The sequence below is a fragment of the Squalius cephalus genome (genome assembly GCF_949319135.1).
Source record: "Squalius cephalus genome assembly, chromosome: 1".
Classification (NCBI taxonomy): domain Eukaryota; kingdom Metazoa; phylum Chordata; class Actinopteri; order Cypriniformes; family Leuciscidae; genus Squalius; species Squalius cephalus.
The window spans coordinates 63,885,239-63,903,826 of NC_137122.1; the positions used below are offsets into that span (position 1 = coordinate 63,885,239).

The 18,588-nt window shown below is 35.7% G+C and overlaps 2 protein-coding genes across 3 annotated transcripts in view; both read left to right on the forward strand.

The window, feature by feature from the left end:
* The window catches only part of LOC307155351 (ethanolamine-phosphate cytidylyltransferase-like), a 33,219-nt gene extending 29,859 nt beyond the window's left edge, over positions 1 to 3,360 (forward strand). The window contains exons 12-13 of the mRNA XM_079865956.1: positions 64 to 152; positions 1,517 to 3,360. Of these exons, the coding sequence (XP_079722082.1) occupies positions 64 to 152; positions 1,517 to 1,619 (192 nt within the window). The 3' untranslated portion in view covers positions 1,620 to 3,360. The remainder of the gene's footprint in view (positions 1 to 63; positions 153 to 1,516) is intronic.
* Positions 3,361 to 6,064: 2,704 nt separating this feature from the next.
* LOC307172919 (guanine nucleotide-binding protein G(o) subunit alpha-like) lies at positions 6,065 to 17,012 on the forward strand. 2 transcript variants are annotated; one of them, XM_079895676.1, is made up of 10 exons: positions 6,065 to 6,211; positions 6,303 to 6,417; positions 7,143 to 7,234; positions 8,765 to 8,857; positions 10,582 to 10,742; positions 12,043 to 12,171; positions 13,046 to 13,175; positions 13,272 to 13,343; positions 14,168 to 14,255; positions 16,798 to 17,012. In XM_079895676.1, exons 1-10 carry the CDS (start codon positions 6,176 to 6,178, stop codon positions 16,986 to 16,988), a joined length of 1,107 nt encoding a protein of 368 aa, XP_079751802.1. In that variant the 5' UTR covers positions 6,065 to 6,175; the 3' UTR covers positions 16,989 to 17,012. The 2 variants fall into 2 exon arrangements, with proteins under 2 accessions (XP_079751802.1, XP_079751803.1); XM_079895677.1 differs by lacking the exon at positions 7,143 to 7,234 and having other exon boundaries at positions 6,069 to 6,211.
* The last annotated feature ends 1,576 nt before the right edge of the window (positions 17,013 to 18,588 follow it).

Below are 18,588 nucleotides of genomic sequence, written 5' to 3' on the forward strand. Positions count from 1 at the left end.
TACTCAAAATACAGCACAATTACTGACAACATTTGATCATCTGTGCATGTTTTCCACACACAGGTACCCAGGAAAATGGGAATATTGCGGACAGTGGATAGTGGAAACAGTCTCACCACTGACAACATTGTGCAGAGGATCATCAAAAACAGGTGTTGCAATTGTCTCTGTAATAATGCACACTTATTAAATCTTGACCAAACACACATCAATCAAAAGTTATGCACGTTTTATTTTTTAAATGTTTTGTCAGTGACACGCTGAGTCAGACAATTATTCACACTGCAAAAAATAAGGTCTATTTGTTTCCATTAAAAAAATAGCCTATATAAACATCCTAATATATATGTTTACCTTCTTGGCAAAACTGCATACATTTGATTTGCTTAAAGCAATTACAAATACTATTTGGCCAGTGGAAAAGATTGAGAATAACTCTTCTCTGAAAACTTTCACTTAAATGTTTTACAATTTTGATTTATTTATTCTAAAATATGTCACGGATACTGAATGATTTTTAGTAATGTAAAGTGGCGGGGCATAGTACTTATCTCATATTTTCCTAATGTCTTGTATCGTCAAGGATCACATTGGGAATGGGAATATGCATGGAAATGCATATGCATTGTAAAACGAGGCTTTGTAAGCTCCATATCTGGTTATTTCGGGGAGGAGATGGGGTGGAGATGCATGCACACACAATTTTCCGCTGACTGGGTTTTATAAAGAGAATTTTGTGCAGGTTCTGGCAAAATCTAGCTTTTGTGCGTATGCACACTTTTAGGATGAAATCTACAGAACGTTTTGTACACAAGGCCCTTGGTCTGTGCTCCAAAGTGTGGATACAGGTTAACCGTTTCAGCTTCAAAACAAGATAAGCTCTTTTGACTGCATCTATAACATGCTGTTGTTATGACACAAAATTATTTCAATTCATATCTCAGTATCCATATATCAATTGGAAACATGTTTAATGCACTTAATAGTTCAGTTTCACACATTTGCAACTCGTATCTTTGTTAAAGTGCCTATATTACATCTCCAACAACAACAAAAAAACTACTTTCAGTCATGTTTTGGCCATACCCTATGGTATGTATAACAGCTTACACTCTAAAAAATGCAGGGTTGTTTCAACCCAAATTTGGGTCAAATATGGACAAACCCAACCATTGGGTTAAAAAAAATTATTAAAAAATGTAACCCAATGGTTGGGTTTATCCATATTTGACCCAAATTTGGGTTGAAACAACCCTGCATTTTTTAGAGTGTACTGTACAAGCTCATAACAGGAGTAGTTTTATGTCATGTTTAATGATAAAATGTTGTGGCTATACTTCCAAAACTCCAAACATTTCAATTATAAAGTAAGTTGTAGAAATGCACTGTCAGGTTTGAGTAAAATAACAATAGAAAGCAAGTAATATTTGGCTGGTCATGTGAGATGTTGAAATGGACAAACACTGTCAGCAATTAACAATGCAACGCTAGTATTATTGCCTCTTGTTTCTGCCAGGTTGCTGTTTGAGGCAAGAAACCAGAAAAAGGAGGCCAAAGAGATGGCAGTGATCCAGGCCATGAAGCGACAAGAAGAGGAGAGGGCACAGGCTGTGCTGTAGGGGGGAAACACATCCTCAAAGACTAACAAAACCCAGTACATGCAGTTGACTCTTTTCTAATGTTTCTTCTACATACTGGACTTACATACTATCACAACACCAGCAGCTGGAAGCACCTTTTATTGCTGAATTAGCACGTGTTGTTTTGGGAGCTGTGTGTTTAACCCGATCTCATGGGGAAACGCAACTATTTTACGAGGTGGCGATTTCGTGTGAATTCATGCAATGTGAATCGTATGAAAACATACAATTTTGAGGGGAAAAAAGCAATCCACACCTCAAACATAACCATCAACACTCTCAGAAAAAAGGTACAAAAGCTGTCACTGTGGCGGTACCTTTTCAAAAGGTACACCTTTGTACCTAAAGAGTGCACTTGAGTCCCTCAAAGGGACATATTGGTACCAAACGTGTACATATTAGTACCTAAATGGTATATATTAGAACCCTTTTGAAGGGTACTGGCCCAGTGACAGCTTTTGTACCTTTTTTTCTGAGAGTGATGGGGCATAAGCAGACCATATGAGATTGCACGAATTCTTACCTATTAGCCACCGGTTTGCCAAAACGTAAAATAATTACGACCTGCCATGAGATTGTGTCGGTGTGTGACATCTGTTTTGTGAACCTCTCTCCACACTCAAAGGACCTCTTCATCATGTCCTTCCTCATCATCAGTCTGATCAGATCTACTCACCGAGGAAGAAACCAAGATGACTTACATGACCTTTACCTCTACATGCAAGTCCAGAGTCCTGTTTCGCTTGGAAAGCAACACTCCTGAATCCACTGGAAGAGCATTACAGTCTTCTGTCCTAACATGTATTCGTGATAAATTATTAATATATATATATATATATATCTGTCATAATCAATGGCTAATCCTCATATGAATTTTTTTTTTTTCATTGTAAAGTACTCCAGCAAATTAAACTGTATGAGAAAAATGAATAGCTAGGATAAGCTATTTAACAAACACGCATTTTAACATGTTCTTAAAAACCCTTTTTTATGTTTATTATTTTTAACAGAATTGTATTTCCTTTACCTGACTTCAAAAGGACAAAGGAACATGTTTCAGGATGGCTCTTTTGTTAGATGGATTTCCTCAATGTCACATTCTTGTGGATAGTTTGGATAGTTTATCCAAAAAGAAAAAATCTGTCATCCCAGCAAACAAAGTTTTGTTCTAAGAATGTTTTCCCAAATATTCTGTTTTGCTTATGGAATGTCCAGTTTTTTAAATGTCCGTGGAATGTTTTTTTTTAAGGTCAGTATGATGTTCCTGAAACATTCTTTCAACTTATTTTTTTTTATTAACAACTCAACATTCTTCACAGCAAAATCTCTCAGTGTAAATGAACACTAATGTTCTAATATCTATATGGGTCCAATCTAAAGAGTGTTAACGTAACACTGAAGCAACTGCAGTTAATTAAGTGATTAAAGTTTGACTTTATTTCTGTCATATGTCTACCGAAGTTCTTATTGAGGTTTTGATGTTGATGTTTTATTAAATGTTTTTTCGTCATGGTCACGATTATGGTGATCAGTGTTTGCTTTAGTTGGGCTCTTGGTCATTGACTTTTGTTAGTTTATATATTCACTTTCAGCAGTTGCGATAGTGTTTCTGCATTGATTAAGAAAGGGATTGACGAAAAAGCAGATCAACATATCTGCTGTAACAGCAATCAAATTACTGCATTAAAGTGGTTTAAACAACTGCTTTTTCTGTAGTTTCATGACTGACTTAAATATGCATGAAGTTGAAGCATTAATGAACTAAATAAAAATAAATTCAGCTGTTGTGATAGAAAGATCCCTGTAATGCATTAACACTGAAGTACTGAGATCTTCCATAAATGTTACAACATCTTCTGTGCAGAAATTGATACATAATTAACAAATTGAGACATATTAATGATTAACTAACATTTTGTATCCATGTTGGAATATATGTATTATAATTTGTATAGATATGCATTAGAATTTCATTGACTTCTCAGTTTACCTTTTCAAAGCTTTGACTATATCCTCATCATGAGTGTCCATTTTTATCCTCTTGTCTGTCGTCACGATACAGCACTCTATGAGCTACATTGAACATCACGTAGTCACTGATATTGTTATTTGCAGCAAACAACCAGTGTGCAATTAGGGTTAGGTTAGGGTGTGTTAGGGCACATGTATGTTGTATATGTTGTAGATTATTGTGGTTCCCATTGTGATCATGCAAACATCTCTATTGCAAAGATTTAAGGAAATTAGAAGTCGTGCAAAATGGCATCAGGTCGACTAGAACAAGTGACCTGCAGCTTTACCAAATACAAAAACAATTCAAAACTCTGATTTTAGTTTGTCTGAAATAGCAGCTTTTCTGAAAAACAACACATTTTAATTCATATTCACACATAAAAACGCTTTGTTTTCTTTTTAAGAATGACAGTACACTGAGGTAATGTAATCAAAACCCTTCACAGTCTCCGCAGTTTCAGATCTATGCTCTCTTATAAGCATCCATTTTAACAATGCAATCTGTGTACACATCTGTAATTAGAAATATATATTAGAAAATAAACAAAAAGGCAATAAGGTTGTCAAGCTTGAACAAGTAAGTATTACAAATAAGAATTACTTACGCGGGACACCTCCCTCAACTTTGACCTATCATATTCTCCAGACTTTTGCATATTTTTGAGATATTTATGTTGCACCATGTTATCTGGTGATTAATATGAGCTTTGTTCATTTTGAACTTTGACTTCGCAAATTCAAACTCCCGAGGCCCATTTTGACGTTTCATATCTGTGACTGGTGGCATCCTCCTCCTCTTCCACACTCATTCACAGGGTCATGTCTGGCTGCTCCCCCTCTCTATGAGCAAGTGAGAAATAAGTAAAAGGAATAAACACTTTTATTTGAACAGATCAAACCATAATGAATTAGAATACACACACACACACACACACACACACACACACACACACACACACTGGTTCTATAAAAGGAACTTTTCTCTATTTTAAAGAAGATGGTAATAAATAAAATATGTAATTATATATAACAGGCAAAATATAAAAATAAACATCATATCAAAATAAAAAGCAAAACAATTATTATAGTTTAGCTAAATGAACATATAAATAAAAAATAAAAACATCTTACATTTTTCTGAGAAGTTACTGAGAAGTAAGTCGTTCCTTATGCAATGATATCCATACTGTAAATGAAAGGCTTACAAATACTGTAGTTTAAATTGAATTTTTTTTTTGTTTAAATATGATCTTTCAAAATGAAAAGATTGTTTAAATTAAATATTTAAAGTTTTAATAACATCATATGTTCTATTTATCTTCCAAGAAGCTATATAAAGTTTTGTTTCAATCTAACCTAGAGTGTATTGTTTATTAAACAGTCCCTGTTCCAATACTTTAGACTTTTTTACATTTTAAAACAAAAAAATGCTTAGTCGTCTAAGTCGATCTATTTCTACAAAGATTCAAGCAGCATAAATACCCCCACCCATGCGATGACAAAGTTTGTCACAATGTTTCTTTGTAAAAATAAAATCTGTTTTAAAAATAAACTAGTCACCTCAAACAAGGACTCAACAATGCTCTAATTTAGTTCAATAAAAAAAAATCACCACTCTGAAACCTAACTAACTGTTTTAATGTGACATGTTATATAAAGTGTTTAATAATAACTAGGTAATATTTGAAACAAGAAACCTCTCTCTGACATTATAATAATGGTTTCAGGGATTATTTAAGTCAGTTTTGAACTGACTTTCATTAAGTTTTATTTATTAATTAATTTTAATTTATTTAAAACTTAAAAGGTTGTTAATTGGATGTTGTTATTTTCTAAGCAGGTAATTATTACATTATGCTGGTTGGTTATGTAAAAATAAATAAAGTTGTTTTTTTGTCGGAGGATATTAGCACATGATTTTACATTTTTTATTTATTGTAATCAGAAAGTTTTGTGTTGTGGCACACTTGTAATGTATATGTATTTTTATATGTCCTTGGAAATTAAATACTTTGAAGTATAAATAATTCATAATTCCAAAAATATATCACCCACCCTCATCAATAACATCATGGTGTGTGTTTTTTTTTTTTTTTTTTTTTTTTTTTTTCTAAAATTAAAATGTTTTCATTTGGAATTGCAAGGTACTGCAGTTTTTACTACTTGTCTGGTTTAATAGGATTACATTAATATGACATACTATTAATTCCACACAAATCATACAAATAATTTAACTATAATGGTCTGTTTATATTCGACCATTCAATCTCCGATGGACAAAATCAAACCTCGCCTAACTGTACATTGTTTCTTGTTCGAGAAGCCGTTTCACTCGAGGATAAACATCACAATAAGAAAGTAAAAAAGTATCGCAACTTCCGTTTCAAGTCACTTTAAAAAGTTCTCCAATTGTGTCCTGTGACGTCACGTCCCTGAGACGCAGGTCTGAACAGGTGTGGTGCGCGAGGGTTACCGCAAATATCTGGCGTTTTAAACACGATTTTAACTCTATAGTTTTAGAAATGTTTCGATGTTTTGACTTTCCAACATCCCTCCGGGTAAGTGCATTATGGAGTTCTGCTTTAAGGAGAAGAAAGGCAATGCTGACTTGAGTAGTAGTTGATGTAGAGTTGTCGTTGATCTCTATAGGGTTGTCTCGCGGCGATGCAGAAGTGTGTGAAGCCGAGGAATGAAGAGAAAACATCCTTCAATCAGAGTGTGCGAACAGAGCGCGAACTGCACGCGCACAGAGTCCTCATTCTGGGTAATAACGCAAATAATAATAATAAAAATAATGCACGCGCAATCGGGTTCATCAGCAATAACTGAATTACAGGTGTTTGAGTTCAGACATAATGGTCACGTGTTGACCACAATTATGTGTAAATTATATTTAAAAAAATTGAATAAAAACAACATAAATCGCTTTGAAAAGCAAAAACGAAGGTATTATTACATAAACTTAATGTCTAATGTTACATTTTGTTTTTTACAACCAGCAGTTCGCATCACACTGGTTCCCTTGACAAAAACCCAATAGGAGTTTTTCCATAGGTTTTTGGATTATGCAAAAAAAAAAAAAAAAAAGCTCTGTGGACAACAAAAGTGTATGAATCAAATTCTGATCTGGAATGCAGCATAACTCCCTATTTTAAAATATTAATTATTCTACTAATCAGGACATATAGGCTCAATCAAAGACTATTGTATTTATGAAATGATTCACACTAATCTGTTAAACCTTTCTTGAGTCCTTAACTTAACTATTGTGATTTGTAAAATCTTTTCACAGTGCAATTTTGGTTTTGTTAACCCTTCCTTGAGTCTTTAACGTCACAATTCTGATTTGTGAAATCAGAAGCTGAGATTACTTTTTTTTTTTTTTTTATTAATTATAGGCTGATTTATCTAATGGTTTGGACTGTTATTCATTGGCACTTTATTCATATATTGCTTTGTGCTCTGCAATATTCTCTTTCAAACATATAGGCACTCCAGAGAGCGGCAAAAGCACATTAGTCAAGCAGATGAAGATCATCTACAGCCATGGCTTTAACAAGCAAGAGCTCCTCAGCTTCAAGGTGCGGCGTTCATCTGTTCATTACCATGACAGTCGTTAGCCTTGGCATTTAGTATTTGGTGGGGTATGATGCCAAAACATGCATTCTTATGTTCACTGGTTTCTGTCAGGTTCTTGTGGTAATGGTTATCTGTTGGTTTCTGTCAGGTTCTTGTGGTAATGGTTATCTGTTCTTTGTCTGATTGTTTTGCGTAAGACTCAACACTAGAACTTAGGGCTGCTCGATTATGGCAAAAATCATAATCTTTGGTCAATATTGAAATCACTATTATTGTTGGGCGATATTTCTTATTTCACAATACGAGTAATTTTAAATATCAGTGAAATTTCACAATTATCGTTGCTTCAGCAAAAACTAAATCTAGGTTAACTAATGTAAGAAAAAAGTCCTCAAAATAAGTTTACCTTTGCGCTATTAAAAGAGCGACAGCTGACCAATGTGCTTTAACATCATATCAAATATAAGTCGAGGCAAAGGAAGTAGAAAGATAAATTCACTAGTGAAATCAAATACAAATGAGTGTATTTATGGAGGCCCATTAAAAAAAGTCTTGCTGATGCATTTTAGACCAATGAAGTGGCATTTATACAGTGAATTGCAGAAGTCCAAGTATGATGATCTAAAAACATGAATTATTACATAAGACAAGTAAACGGTCAGCAATACAGTAAGAACAAAGAAACTATAATTACAAACAATGTACTAACAGCGGTTTTCAGATAAGTAATAACTTACAACAAAAAATGTAATAATCAAATGTAAAATAACACTGCATAGTCTTACTGTATACATTAAATCCAGATTAATCCTTATTAAAAGTTATCCTTAAGTTATTCAGTCAAGATCAGCGAGGGATTTTCCTTCGTCATTTGTTTTAATGACACCGGTTTATTAGGCTGCTGTCACTTTAAGAGCTAATGCACAGATCCGATATACCGTTACACATTCTTTTTCTTTCTCAACTGTGTACGGCATGTTTACTTAAGACATAACCCACTGTGTTGACATGAATACTTTCCAAAATGGCGTCTCATTCACTAATAATTGCGTACACTATTAGAATTAATACGCACATTTGAACTTCTCATGAAAACTTTCTGCCTAATTCACAACACGTGATACGCACATGAATTTGTAACTCGCATATTACATCTATCAAAAATGTTAAAGAACATATGAGTAAGAAAGTTGTGTTTTGAGCCCAATAGTGATTTCATATCTTGAATTTAACAGTTGTGAAATGAATAACAAAGAAACATTTGATGATAAACGTAACTTTAGCGTTTGTTCTATCTTTAGCAATGTTTGATATTAAACATAATAATAGCATGTTCAATTAAACTTTTCAGATTGAGGATAACGGCCATGTTCTGTGCTTTACATGTGTCACGCTTGTATAATAATATGATCCATAAACCGTACTCGACTCTGCTGTAACTACAGGATTAGTCCTTTATTTTGCATAGCTATGTTGTATTCTCCAAAAGCTTTGTTTGATATTTAGGTTTATTGTTTTGTCTAATTGTACAGGCTGCTGTGTTGGATAACCTGCTGACATCCCTGAAGTTTGTGCTGCATGGCATGGGAATGCTGCGTATTAATCTGTCTAACAAGAAGAACAAGGTCAGGCACACAGACTAGTTTTTCATAACTGGTCATAGCAGCTCTATTAGACCCCAATACTGTACTGTCTTATTAATATCTTGCCACTATATGTTTCTAACCTCTCCAAACCAAAGTATTGTAGGAGAATATTGCAAGAATATTATATAAATATTATACAAGCAACGATATCCTTGCCAAGGGAATGTAGGTACGGATGTACCATGACCTCTGACACTGGGTGACCATTTGTAATTCACATTATTAAACAATGTACCCAAAACTAATGATATGGGTGAGTTGAATGCTGCAAAAATGTTATTGACGTAATATGATCCATTTTCCAATTTAACCTTCATCCTTCCCTCTGGCTTTTTTTTTATTTAAAAAAAAAAAGTTCATGATGACTTTTGCCGCACTTCAACCACAAATACACAAAATAAAATTGAATGTATTTGAGGAGTTTGAGGCTGAATTTAAAAAAAGTAACAAATCCTTCACTCGCGGGTCAATTTGACCCCCTTAGGAATGAATGGGATGCAAGGAATGCTTCAGTACACATAGAAAAACCTAAAAATGCGCAAAATTCAAACTAAAAATGCTAAAACTGTACCAAAAAACTATTTTGTAATGTCTACATGTGTATCTGAATGCACACTGAAGAGAGAACTGACTTTAGGACCCAGAGGAACAGCTCATTTGCTCCATATAGAGCTATAAGGCCATCTAGTGGCAAGAGTCATGAAATATCATGTTATATTATTATTTTTCCACAAGAGGTCGGCAAAGACACCCAATGTAAGATATTTTGAGCTGAATTAAAAGGTTTATGCATGAAATTGTGAGTTATTTTGAACTTAAGTTGAAAGAATGTGAGGAATGTGCTTACAAATATTTATTGGTCAAATCTAGTAATTTAAAGGTAAATAAAAAAAAAAAAAAAAAAAAATTGCATTAAAAAATAATTAAATGAAATAGAATAAGCTTTCTGGACAAAAAAAAGTTTAGTTTTAGGGCTTCAGGTCATTTTGACCCACGAGGGAAGGATTTGTTACAGAACGCGAGGGAAGGATGAGGGTTAAAGGGTTAGCTCACCCAAAAATGAAAGTTCTGTCAGTAATTACTCGCCCTCATTTCGTTCCAACCCCGTAAGACTTTTGTTCATCTTCGGAACACAAATTAAGATATTTTTGATTAAATCTGAGATAGTGTAGCAAGGGCTTAGATTTGGTTTGAACATTGGGGGGGTTGAAGTTTGGGTCTGCATATTTTTCATGTGATCATGGTATAAATATTGGGGGGGGTTGTAATGCATAGATTTAAATATTGGGGGGGTTATCTCCCCCCCAAAGCCCCACAAATTAGCACACACAGAAGAACATGAATAGTTGAATAAAGTCGTTATTTTTGTTTGTTTTGCGCACAAAAAGTATTCTCGTCGCTTAATAAACTTAAGGTTGAGCTTGGACTATTTTAAACATTGTCTTTACTAACTTTCTGGGCCGGCAAGTTTCAATTAGCCTATGGAGGAGTGAGACAGCTCTCAGATTTAATCAAAAATACCTTCATTTGTGTTCTGAAGATGAACGAAAGTCTTATGGGGTTGGAACAACGTGAGGGAGAGTAATTACTGATATAATTTTTGGGTGAACTAACCCTTTAAGAGTAACATTATGTGCTTCAGGGTCATGCGCGTGCGGTTCTGTCTTGCGAGTGATGATGATCTTGTGTCCTGTGTGCTTCAGGGTCATGCGCGTGCCGTTCTGTCGTGCGAGTGCTGTGTGGGAGCGGATCTGGAGCTGCTGCCGTTCGTGGCTCATGCGTTCTGCAGTCTCTGGGGGGATCTGGGCTTCAGGACCGCAGTGGCCCGAGGACACGAGTTCCAGCTCAACGATTCCGCTCGCTAGTGAGTACTGGTGGTGTACAGTCTCTGAATTACACAAAAGTACAGTAAGGTTCTTAAAGTGTAACTCCTCCCACTGGTCAGAGCCTGACTCCACCCACTGGCAATATTTGAAAAATGCTGTAAAAGTGGGCGGGGCTGAGCGGAGACAGAGGAGGGCGGGGCTGAGCGGGGGGGCATGCACCTGAGACCCGCAGTGACGGAGTGATTGACAGCTGTCAGACTCTCAAAGATGGAGAGTGACGCCAGTAGCTTTGCAACAGAGCGGTCATTTGTAGTCGAGGACTTTTCTCCCACACCTTCACCTGAAGTGGAGGAGGGTGAATTGGCTGTGGACACAGGGCCAGAGCCTTATCAATTCGAGCCGCTGGCTTAACTCTTAACTCCCGATGCCAACGATGTTGGCGAAGGGCGTGGTCAATGAACAGCACTAATAAAGAGATCATTAACTAAAAAAAGTTGTTTTAGGGTTTAGTTACCCTTTAAACTCTAGTTTTAGAAAATGAAGAACAAAGAAATGTGCATCAGGTGTACTTTGGTTTTTTTTGTTTTAAATTAATTTATGAAGCCATTGCAAACTTTATCGTTACATATTACAGTGTTATATTATAATGCCTTCATAGCTTACTTTGCTGTAAATAGCAAAGCCTGACAATATCACTGCTAAATACCTTTAAGTAGTGTGTTATTCCGCCATGTTTCTCACTGATACGACCACAACTTGTAAAGATCGGGGCTTAAAGAAAATCCCGAGCTTCCCACTCGTATTTACGACATTGAGGTGGCGTTCAACTCGTAAACACGATCTTTACGAGATGACTTGAACGCACCATATTACCACCTCTCTGTCTTTGTATCAATACACAGCGAGGCCGTAGAATGTTAAACTGTTTCCAGTAATTTACTTTCCTGAATGAAATCTTCGTTTTAACCAACTCCTTTTCCAATTTTAACTTTGGATTTTAACTCTTTTAGAATCCATATTGTCTTAAATTTATTCATTTAGTAGACAGTTTTATCCAAAAGAGACTATAAATGAAGATCATCGCAAGTGACTTGTCATACTTGGCAATGTGCACTACAAACCGTTTTTACATAAACTGGAGTAGTACACAAGCTAGAAGCAAAGGTAAAATAAAAAAAAAGAGAACGTTAACATTTCTACTAATTCTAGTGCCTTTGTTTATGGGTGTGGATTAGTTAAGTTCTTGTTGAAGAGTTGTCAAAATGTGTGTGAAATTGAACTAAGCGCGTTGTCTGGTTTTGTGTTTTTCCCTCTGTGTTACATGTGCCACATCTCTAGTTTCTTTGAGAACATCAGTCGTATCATCGCACCAAACTACATCCCCACTGAAACAGATGTTCTCAGAGTTCGAGTGCGGACCCGTGGTGTGGTTGAAACCCAGATCAGAGTCAACAACTCGCTCTACAGGTAAACATTTCTACAATATTATCATAGCTGTCATGCTTCATATTTAAAATGGCCCGTCCGATGTTAACCTTAGTGGTTCGCTTGCAAAGACCAAGATGAGAAACAAAGTTTCAAATTTTGCAAAGACCTTTTTCCATTTTTCCTCAGTGGTTTCAGATCACCACCAGCTCTTTACAGAGATGCACTGCCACGCATATGAACTAAAACTGCTTGGGAAATATTTGAACGATCTTCTGAGGAGCTTTTGAAACCTCCTCCCACTCATCCATTCTCAATAAGGGCTCTTTTAGTAGGATCTTGAGCCCCAATTTGAATTGAGAGTGATTCATTGCAGATTCGTTCCTATGGATCTGGTCAAATTGAATATAGGTTGTAGGACGACTTCGAACATTGTTAACCCCAAAATTCTCTTTATTTCCTATTATTCACTTTAATTTTCATAACAGATGGTGTTAATCAGAATGTTTGTTGCTTATTTCTATACAAAGAAAGCATGCAGTGACCCAGGGTCTGTTAGCGCCAAAGAGGATATAACATAAAATAATCAACAGCAAAATAATTGCCCTTAAGACACATGCACTCAGTCCCAAGTCTTCTGTGCTAGTCACATGATGATCGCTCTTCGTGAGGAACAGGCTGTTGTATTGTATAAAAAGTAGTAGGCGAGTGAAAGGCAGCTCATTGTATATGTAGGAGGATCTTACTGTGCGGTTTTCTCAAAGGGATTTATTGTTCATATGTGATGTCTATACAAATTATGCAGACAAATACAGTCCTATTCTTTTAAGTTATTTTACCATAATGCTACTCTACTACTCTTGGGGTGAAGTAGACCATTTGACTAATTTCTGTGTAAATAATCTTTTGTTTATAGGCTGATCGATGTTGGTGGCCAGCGTTCAGAAAGAAAGAAGTGGTACAGTTATTTTGACAATGTCCAGGCCGTGCTGTTCATGGTGGCTCTCAGTGGATACGATCAAAACCTTGATGAACATCATTCCACGGTGAGAAACATGCCGGATCTTCAGAGGACAGGAGCATTTAACTCTACTCTGTAACTCTATCACTTTTTTTTTTTTTTTTTTTTTTTTTTTTAACAGAACCGTCTCCATGAAAGCCTGGAGTGCTTCAGCTCCACATGTAACAGTGCTTTCTTCAAAGGAGCTTCACTGGTGAGCTGCACTTCAGGCCCTACACCATGAAACCTGTGTGCATCTGACATCTCTGTACTTAATTCTGTTAAGTTCACCCACAAATGAAAATCCTGTCATTTATTCACCCTCAAGTTGTTCCAAAGCTTTGAAAGAAATTCACACCGGTTTGGAACAACATGAGGATTTGCATCCAAGAATTAGGATTCGTTAGAAGATCATGTTATGTTTAGTCCAGAGATCCTGTCGCTCTTCTCACGAACACGCCAGTGGGATATGGGTTGAATTTAGTCTCAAAATGATTAATAAATGCATGCACAATTATCCATGAACTTGATAAATGTTGCAGGTGTGTTTTACTATCCACAACCAAATGCCTTTCAACTTGCATGTGCAAAATTGAGAATTATTGTGCAGCAATTTGTACAAACAGACATTTTTGTGAATACAAATGTATTAGTGTATCATAATTTGTGCAAGCAACAAAGATGTGCATGTGTGGATCAGGTGACGCGCGTTCATTCATTGACGTCTTTTCTGAGTCGATCTCATTTGATTCATTTGGATTTTGAGACTTTTTCCAGCATTTCACAACCCACACACAATCAACTATAAATGAATAGGCCTGGTGCCATTTATTAATGTGTGCACAACTACCCATCTATTTGACAAATCAGCGTTTCTACATTTAAACTAATACTTTTCAACTTGTGTGAGCAAAATTCAGAATTACATGAATTTGCAGCATTTTATACAAATAAGGACATAGTTGTAAATACAAAACCTTGATTTTATATTAATGTAGGTCAGAATTTGGTTATGAGCATTTTTTAACTCTTTTTCAGGTTTTATTTATGAACAAAATTGATCTGTTTGGTGAGAAAATACTGTATTCTGGGAGACATCTGCGACTTTATCAGCCAGACTTCAAAGGTAAACTTTCTTTTACACAATCTGGTTTCTGTATGATTATTTAACCCTCTGGTGTCCTTCATTTCAGAGTCACACTCAAGACCTTCGGGACCAAATGGTCCGGGAGGGTGGGAATAATATTTATACAAAAAAATCATCTTTTTTTTTTTTTACTTGTTTTTTATAATATTATTTCTTTTCTTTTTTGGTGTTTTGAGATAATTTTATGATTTATAATTAATATTTATGCAATAATTATGACCCATTTTTTCCCATTGAATATAATAGAAATTTTTTATATATATATGTAATTTTTTTTATTAAAGCTGTATTTCATTTTAGAGTCAAGCCTAGGCCTCATGAAAGCAATTTTTTAAATGAGATGGGCGCCAACTGGTGGACACACTGAGCATTTTTATCACGCAATGGCAGATTTTTACCACTAGTGGATTTACAGCTTTCTGTAGAAAGGCTTGCGAATTCTAGTGATTTTTGCACATATTGGCCAATTTTTTTTCAGGTTGTTGATTTTAAAATATAATAACAGATTCTCAGACTATTTTTGTCTTTTTTGTTTGTTTGTTTTATACAAAAAACCTCTGTTTTCATTTTTTTGAAAATTTCCCATTCATTTCCTATGGGGGTCATTTTTGACCAAAGAGCAGAAGTGTGACGACCACTTAGCATGCTTGGATCATGACCTCAATATTTTTTGTGTGTTCACATTCCTAATACCATAAAAGTCACTTAGTTTCGTTACATTCCGATGAAGCGGCGATTTTTAAAAATTCAAAACAGATTTTTGTCATCTGAATTTATTAGTATGTATGTGTATAAAAGTGTGTTTGTGTGTGTGTGTGTGTGTGTGTGTGTGGATGTGTCTGTTTTGCACTCTTGATGTTTTATAGATTCACCCCTTCACTTTTGTGTGCTTTTTTTCTGGATCGTGGCAGATTTGGAGATTGTACGCACAAAAAATCTCTGTATTGTCACATTTTTGACAATTTCCCATTCATTTCCTATGGGGTCATTTTTGACCAAAGAGCAGAAAAGTGTGACGACCACTTAGCATGCTTGGATCATGACCTCAATATTTTTTGTGTGTTCACATACCTAATACCATAAAAGTCACCTAGTTTCATAACATTCCGATGAAGCTGCGATTTTTAAAAATTCAAAATAGATTTATGTAATCTGAATTTATGAGTGTGTATGTGTATAAAAGTGTGTGTGTGTGTGTCTGTTTTGCACTCTTGATGTTTTATAGATTCACCCCTTCACTGTTGTGTGCTTTTTTTCTGGATCGTGGCTGATTTGTAGATTGTACGCACAAAAAAACTCTGTATTTTCACATTTTTGCCAATTTCCCATTCATTTCCTATGGCGGACCATTTGGTCCCGAAGACCTTGAGTGTGACTATTTTTTTTACAACCACTTAGACTATTCAAATCCTGTCGCCAATTTTTTTGGGTGTTCATATACCAAGTACCAACAAAGTCACCAAATTTCGGACCATTCCGATGAAGCTATGATTTTATACATTTTTTTATTTAAACATTTTGGGACCATTTGGTCCGAAGAACACCAGAGGGTTAAATCGTGAAATTGTCTTTCAATAATTACTAAATTAAACTGCTAAATGTTATATTTTCTAATACCTTTATTTCATGCACAGATTAGCATGTTAGCCAGGGTTCAAAGAGCCAAATGTGAGTAAAAATCGGCATTGAAACTGTTACTCGCCTGTTGCTTGGTAACTTTTTATGAATTTTGACAATACATGGATGTGAGAGTGTGAACCGCGGCGCTTGTGATGTAATTATATAAATATATAATCTGACTTGCTGTATGTTTCAGAGTTTCGATTCACAGTAAATGCTACTCTGCAAGTGCTGCGTGTTTGACTCACTTATAATTAGTATTTGTTAACGCATCATGCGCCAATCATCTTCCCAAATTTGTAATGAGAATCTTTTTAAATCTGTTGAAGAAGCTTTAAGGTCTTTCTGCTGTTTTCCCGCTAAAATAAAAGTGGTTTAATGTTTAAAAGCAAAGAAATTAAGACAACCATAAATGCTAGTATTGTAATACTGCAACTGCTAGTATTGCTAGCATTAGCAGACCGCTGCTAAGTTATAACTTGATTTATTTGGTAGGTAGCCATGTAATAAACGGGATAATGTAGAGCGAGGCGGTTGTTAGATTATCTACATTATCCCTTATATATATATAATATATATATATATATATATTATAGAGTGAAAGTTTATCATTTGCATGTGTTTTTAAGTCCTGTCAGTTTAAGCATATAATATATCATATGAACGGATACGTGCGCGCAAAACCGGGTGTGTATCAGTATATTGGATCTGTGCATTCGTCTTAAAGTGACAGCAGCCTAATAAACCCGCGGCTGTTTGTCACCACCAATGCTAATCAAACAACAAAACAGAAATGAGAATCACTTTTGTTGCACTAACAAAGATGAATTGAATTAATTTTAATACTTTTATTATTCAGTGTCTGTACAGTACAGTTAGATTTACTGTGTGTGTGTTGCAGGTCCTGAGCGTGATGTGAGTTGCGCTGCTCAGTACGTGACGGATCAGTTTGTGTCGTGTGCCTCCGCCTCAGGAAAGCTGGTGTTCCCTCACTTCACCAACGCCACGGACCGCTCCAGCGTACAGGACGCCTTTCAGTTCACCGTCAGCACCGTCCTCAAACACAACCTGCACACCGGCTCGCTTCTCTGACCTTTTTATTTTTGTCTTTTACTGTGTCCGTTGTAAAATTGCTTCGTTTTAATTGATCATGAAATGCATATTTTAAAGCAATAAATATATTTTAAGATTTTAATTATGGGTATCTTTGATTTGTGTAAAGTATTGCCACTGTTTAATGGAACATGTTCATAAAATGAGAAGGTGAAAGTGATGTGAAGGATAAGTATGGTAACTCTGCATTTAACCCATCCAAGTTGGTGCACTCACATTAGGAGCCATTTTTGCCTTGTAAAATAAACAAGTGGCTGCTGAATAAACAAAAACACACCAGCATAAGTGTCCCAGGCCTGGGGTCTCATTTATAAAACTGTGCGTAGGAACCTTACTAAAAGTGTACGTGCGCCCGAAAGCCAAAAATGGCGTACTCAAAAAAATATTCAGATTTATAAAACCGTTCGCCAGAACCTGCGCAGAATTCACTTTATAAATCCCAGTCAGCGGAAGATTTTGCGCAAATGCGTCTCCTCCCCGAAATAACCATATATGGAGCTGACACCGCCTAGTTTTACTATGCAGATCCTCATCTGCATATCATTTGCATATGATTATTCATCCACGTGATAACGTTTAACGGTACAAGACACATTACATTAATAAAAATCAAGTAGTTGCCTATCCTTGCCTTGTTTTTGAATACATAAATCAAATAGTGTAAAATACATTTCAGAGAAAGTTTTTCTCAATCTTTTCCACTGGCCGAATTGTATTTTTAATTGATTTATATTTTTAATGGAAACAGATAGGCCTTGGGCATTATTTGCACGAAACTATTTTCTCAGACAATCTGGTATTATCATGATAAGCAATTATCTCTGTGGTTAAAACATTAAAACACAGCATGCCAGAGGAAAAGTGTTCAAAAACACCGCATCCACAACAAATATTTCTATTGACTGAATTTGAATATAAAAATGTTGTATCTTCTCAGTAATGATTTCATGTTTAAGTGTTTAACTCCATTAATTTGAATGGCATATTTAATATAAATGTTTATATCAGAAGTAAAACATAGTTTAAATCATTATTTTATTTATTTAAACTGTTATTTGCGTCAGTTTCACTAAACGGCCCAACGCGCTCGCTGGTGCGGACATTTAAGAAGGGATGGATATTTGCTTCAAGTGACAGGCTTGGTGAGTGAAATTATATTTGTATAATCTTTCTGTATGTTTAATTTTCTTTAGATTTTCTGTCTAAAAGTGACCAAAAAGACACTTAACTCCAGCTCACCATCGGTGTCGCCAATTCCCTTTGTCTCCAGAATGTGCGTACGTACGGCTCAAAGTTCGCTTAAAGGTGCGCACATTCTCCCGTTAAGTTTGTTTTTTATAGATCACAACCTTTGCGTGGGAACTGCCGTACGTACGTTTCCAGCCCCGTTTTGTGTGTACGCACGCTTTATAAATGAGACCCCTGGTCCTCTCTCTTGTCACTCCTCTTATCCTTCAGGAGTTCCTCCGTGGGACTCGAGACCGGTGATGAAACTGCACGTCTGTGATTATTCCAGGACTCCTGTATGAGCTGGACTTCATGATCCACTCCTACAGGCCGGAGTCTCGAGTCCAGACTG

Coding starts and splice junctions, on each gene's coding strand:
- LOC307172919 (XM_079895676.1), top strand. CDS start 6,176: ATGTTTCGATGTTTTGACTTTCCAACATCCCTCCGG. Junction 6,212..6,302: donor ACTTTCCAACATCCCTCCGG/GTAAGTGCATTA, acceptor TGATCTCTATAG/GGTTGTCTCGCGGCGATGCA. Junction 8,858..10,581: donor TGTCTAACAAGAAGAACAAG/GTCAGGCACACA, acceptor TGTGTGCTTCAG/GGTCATGCGCGTGCCGTTCT.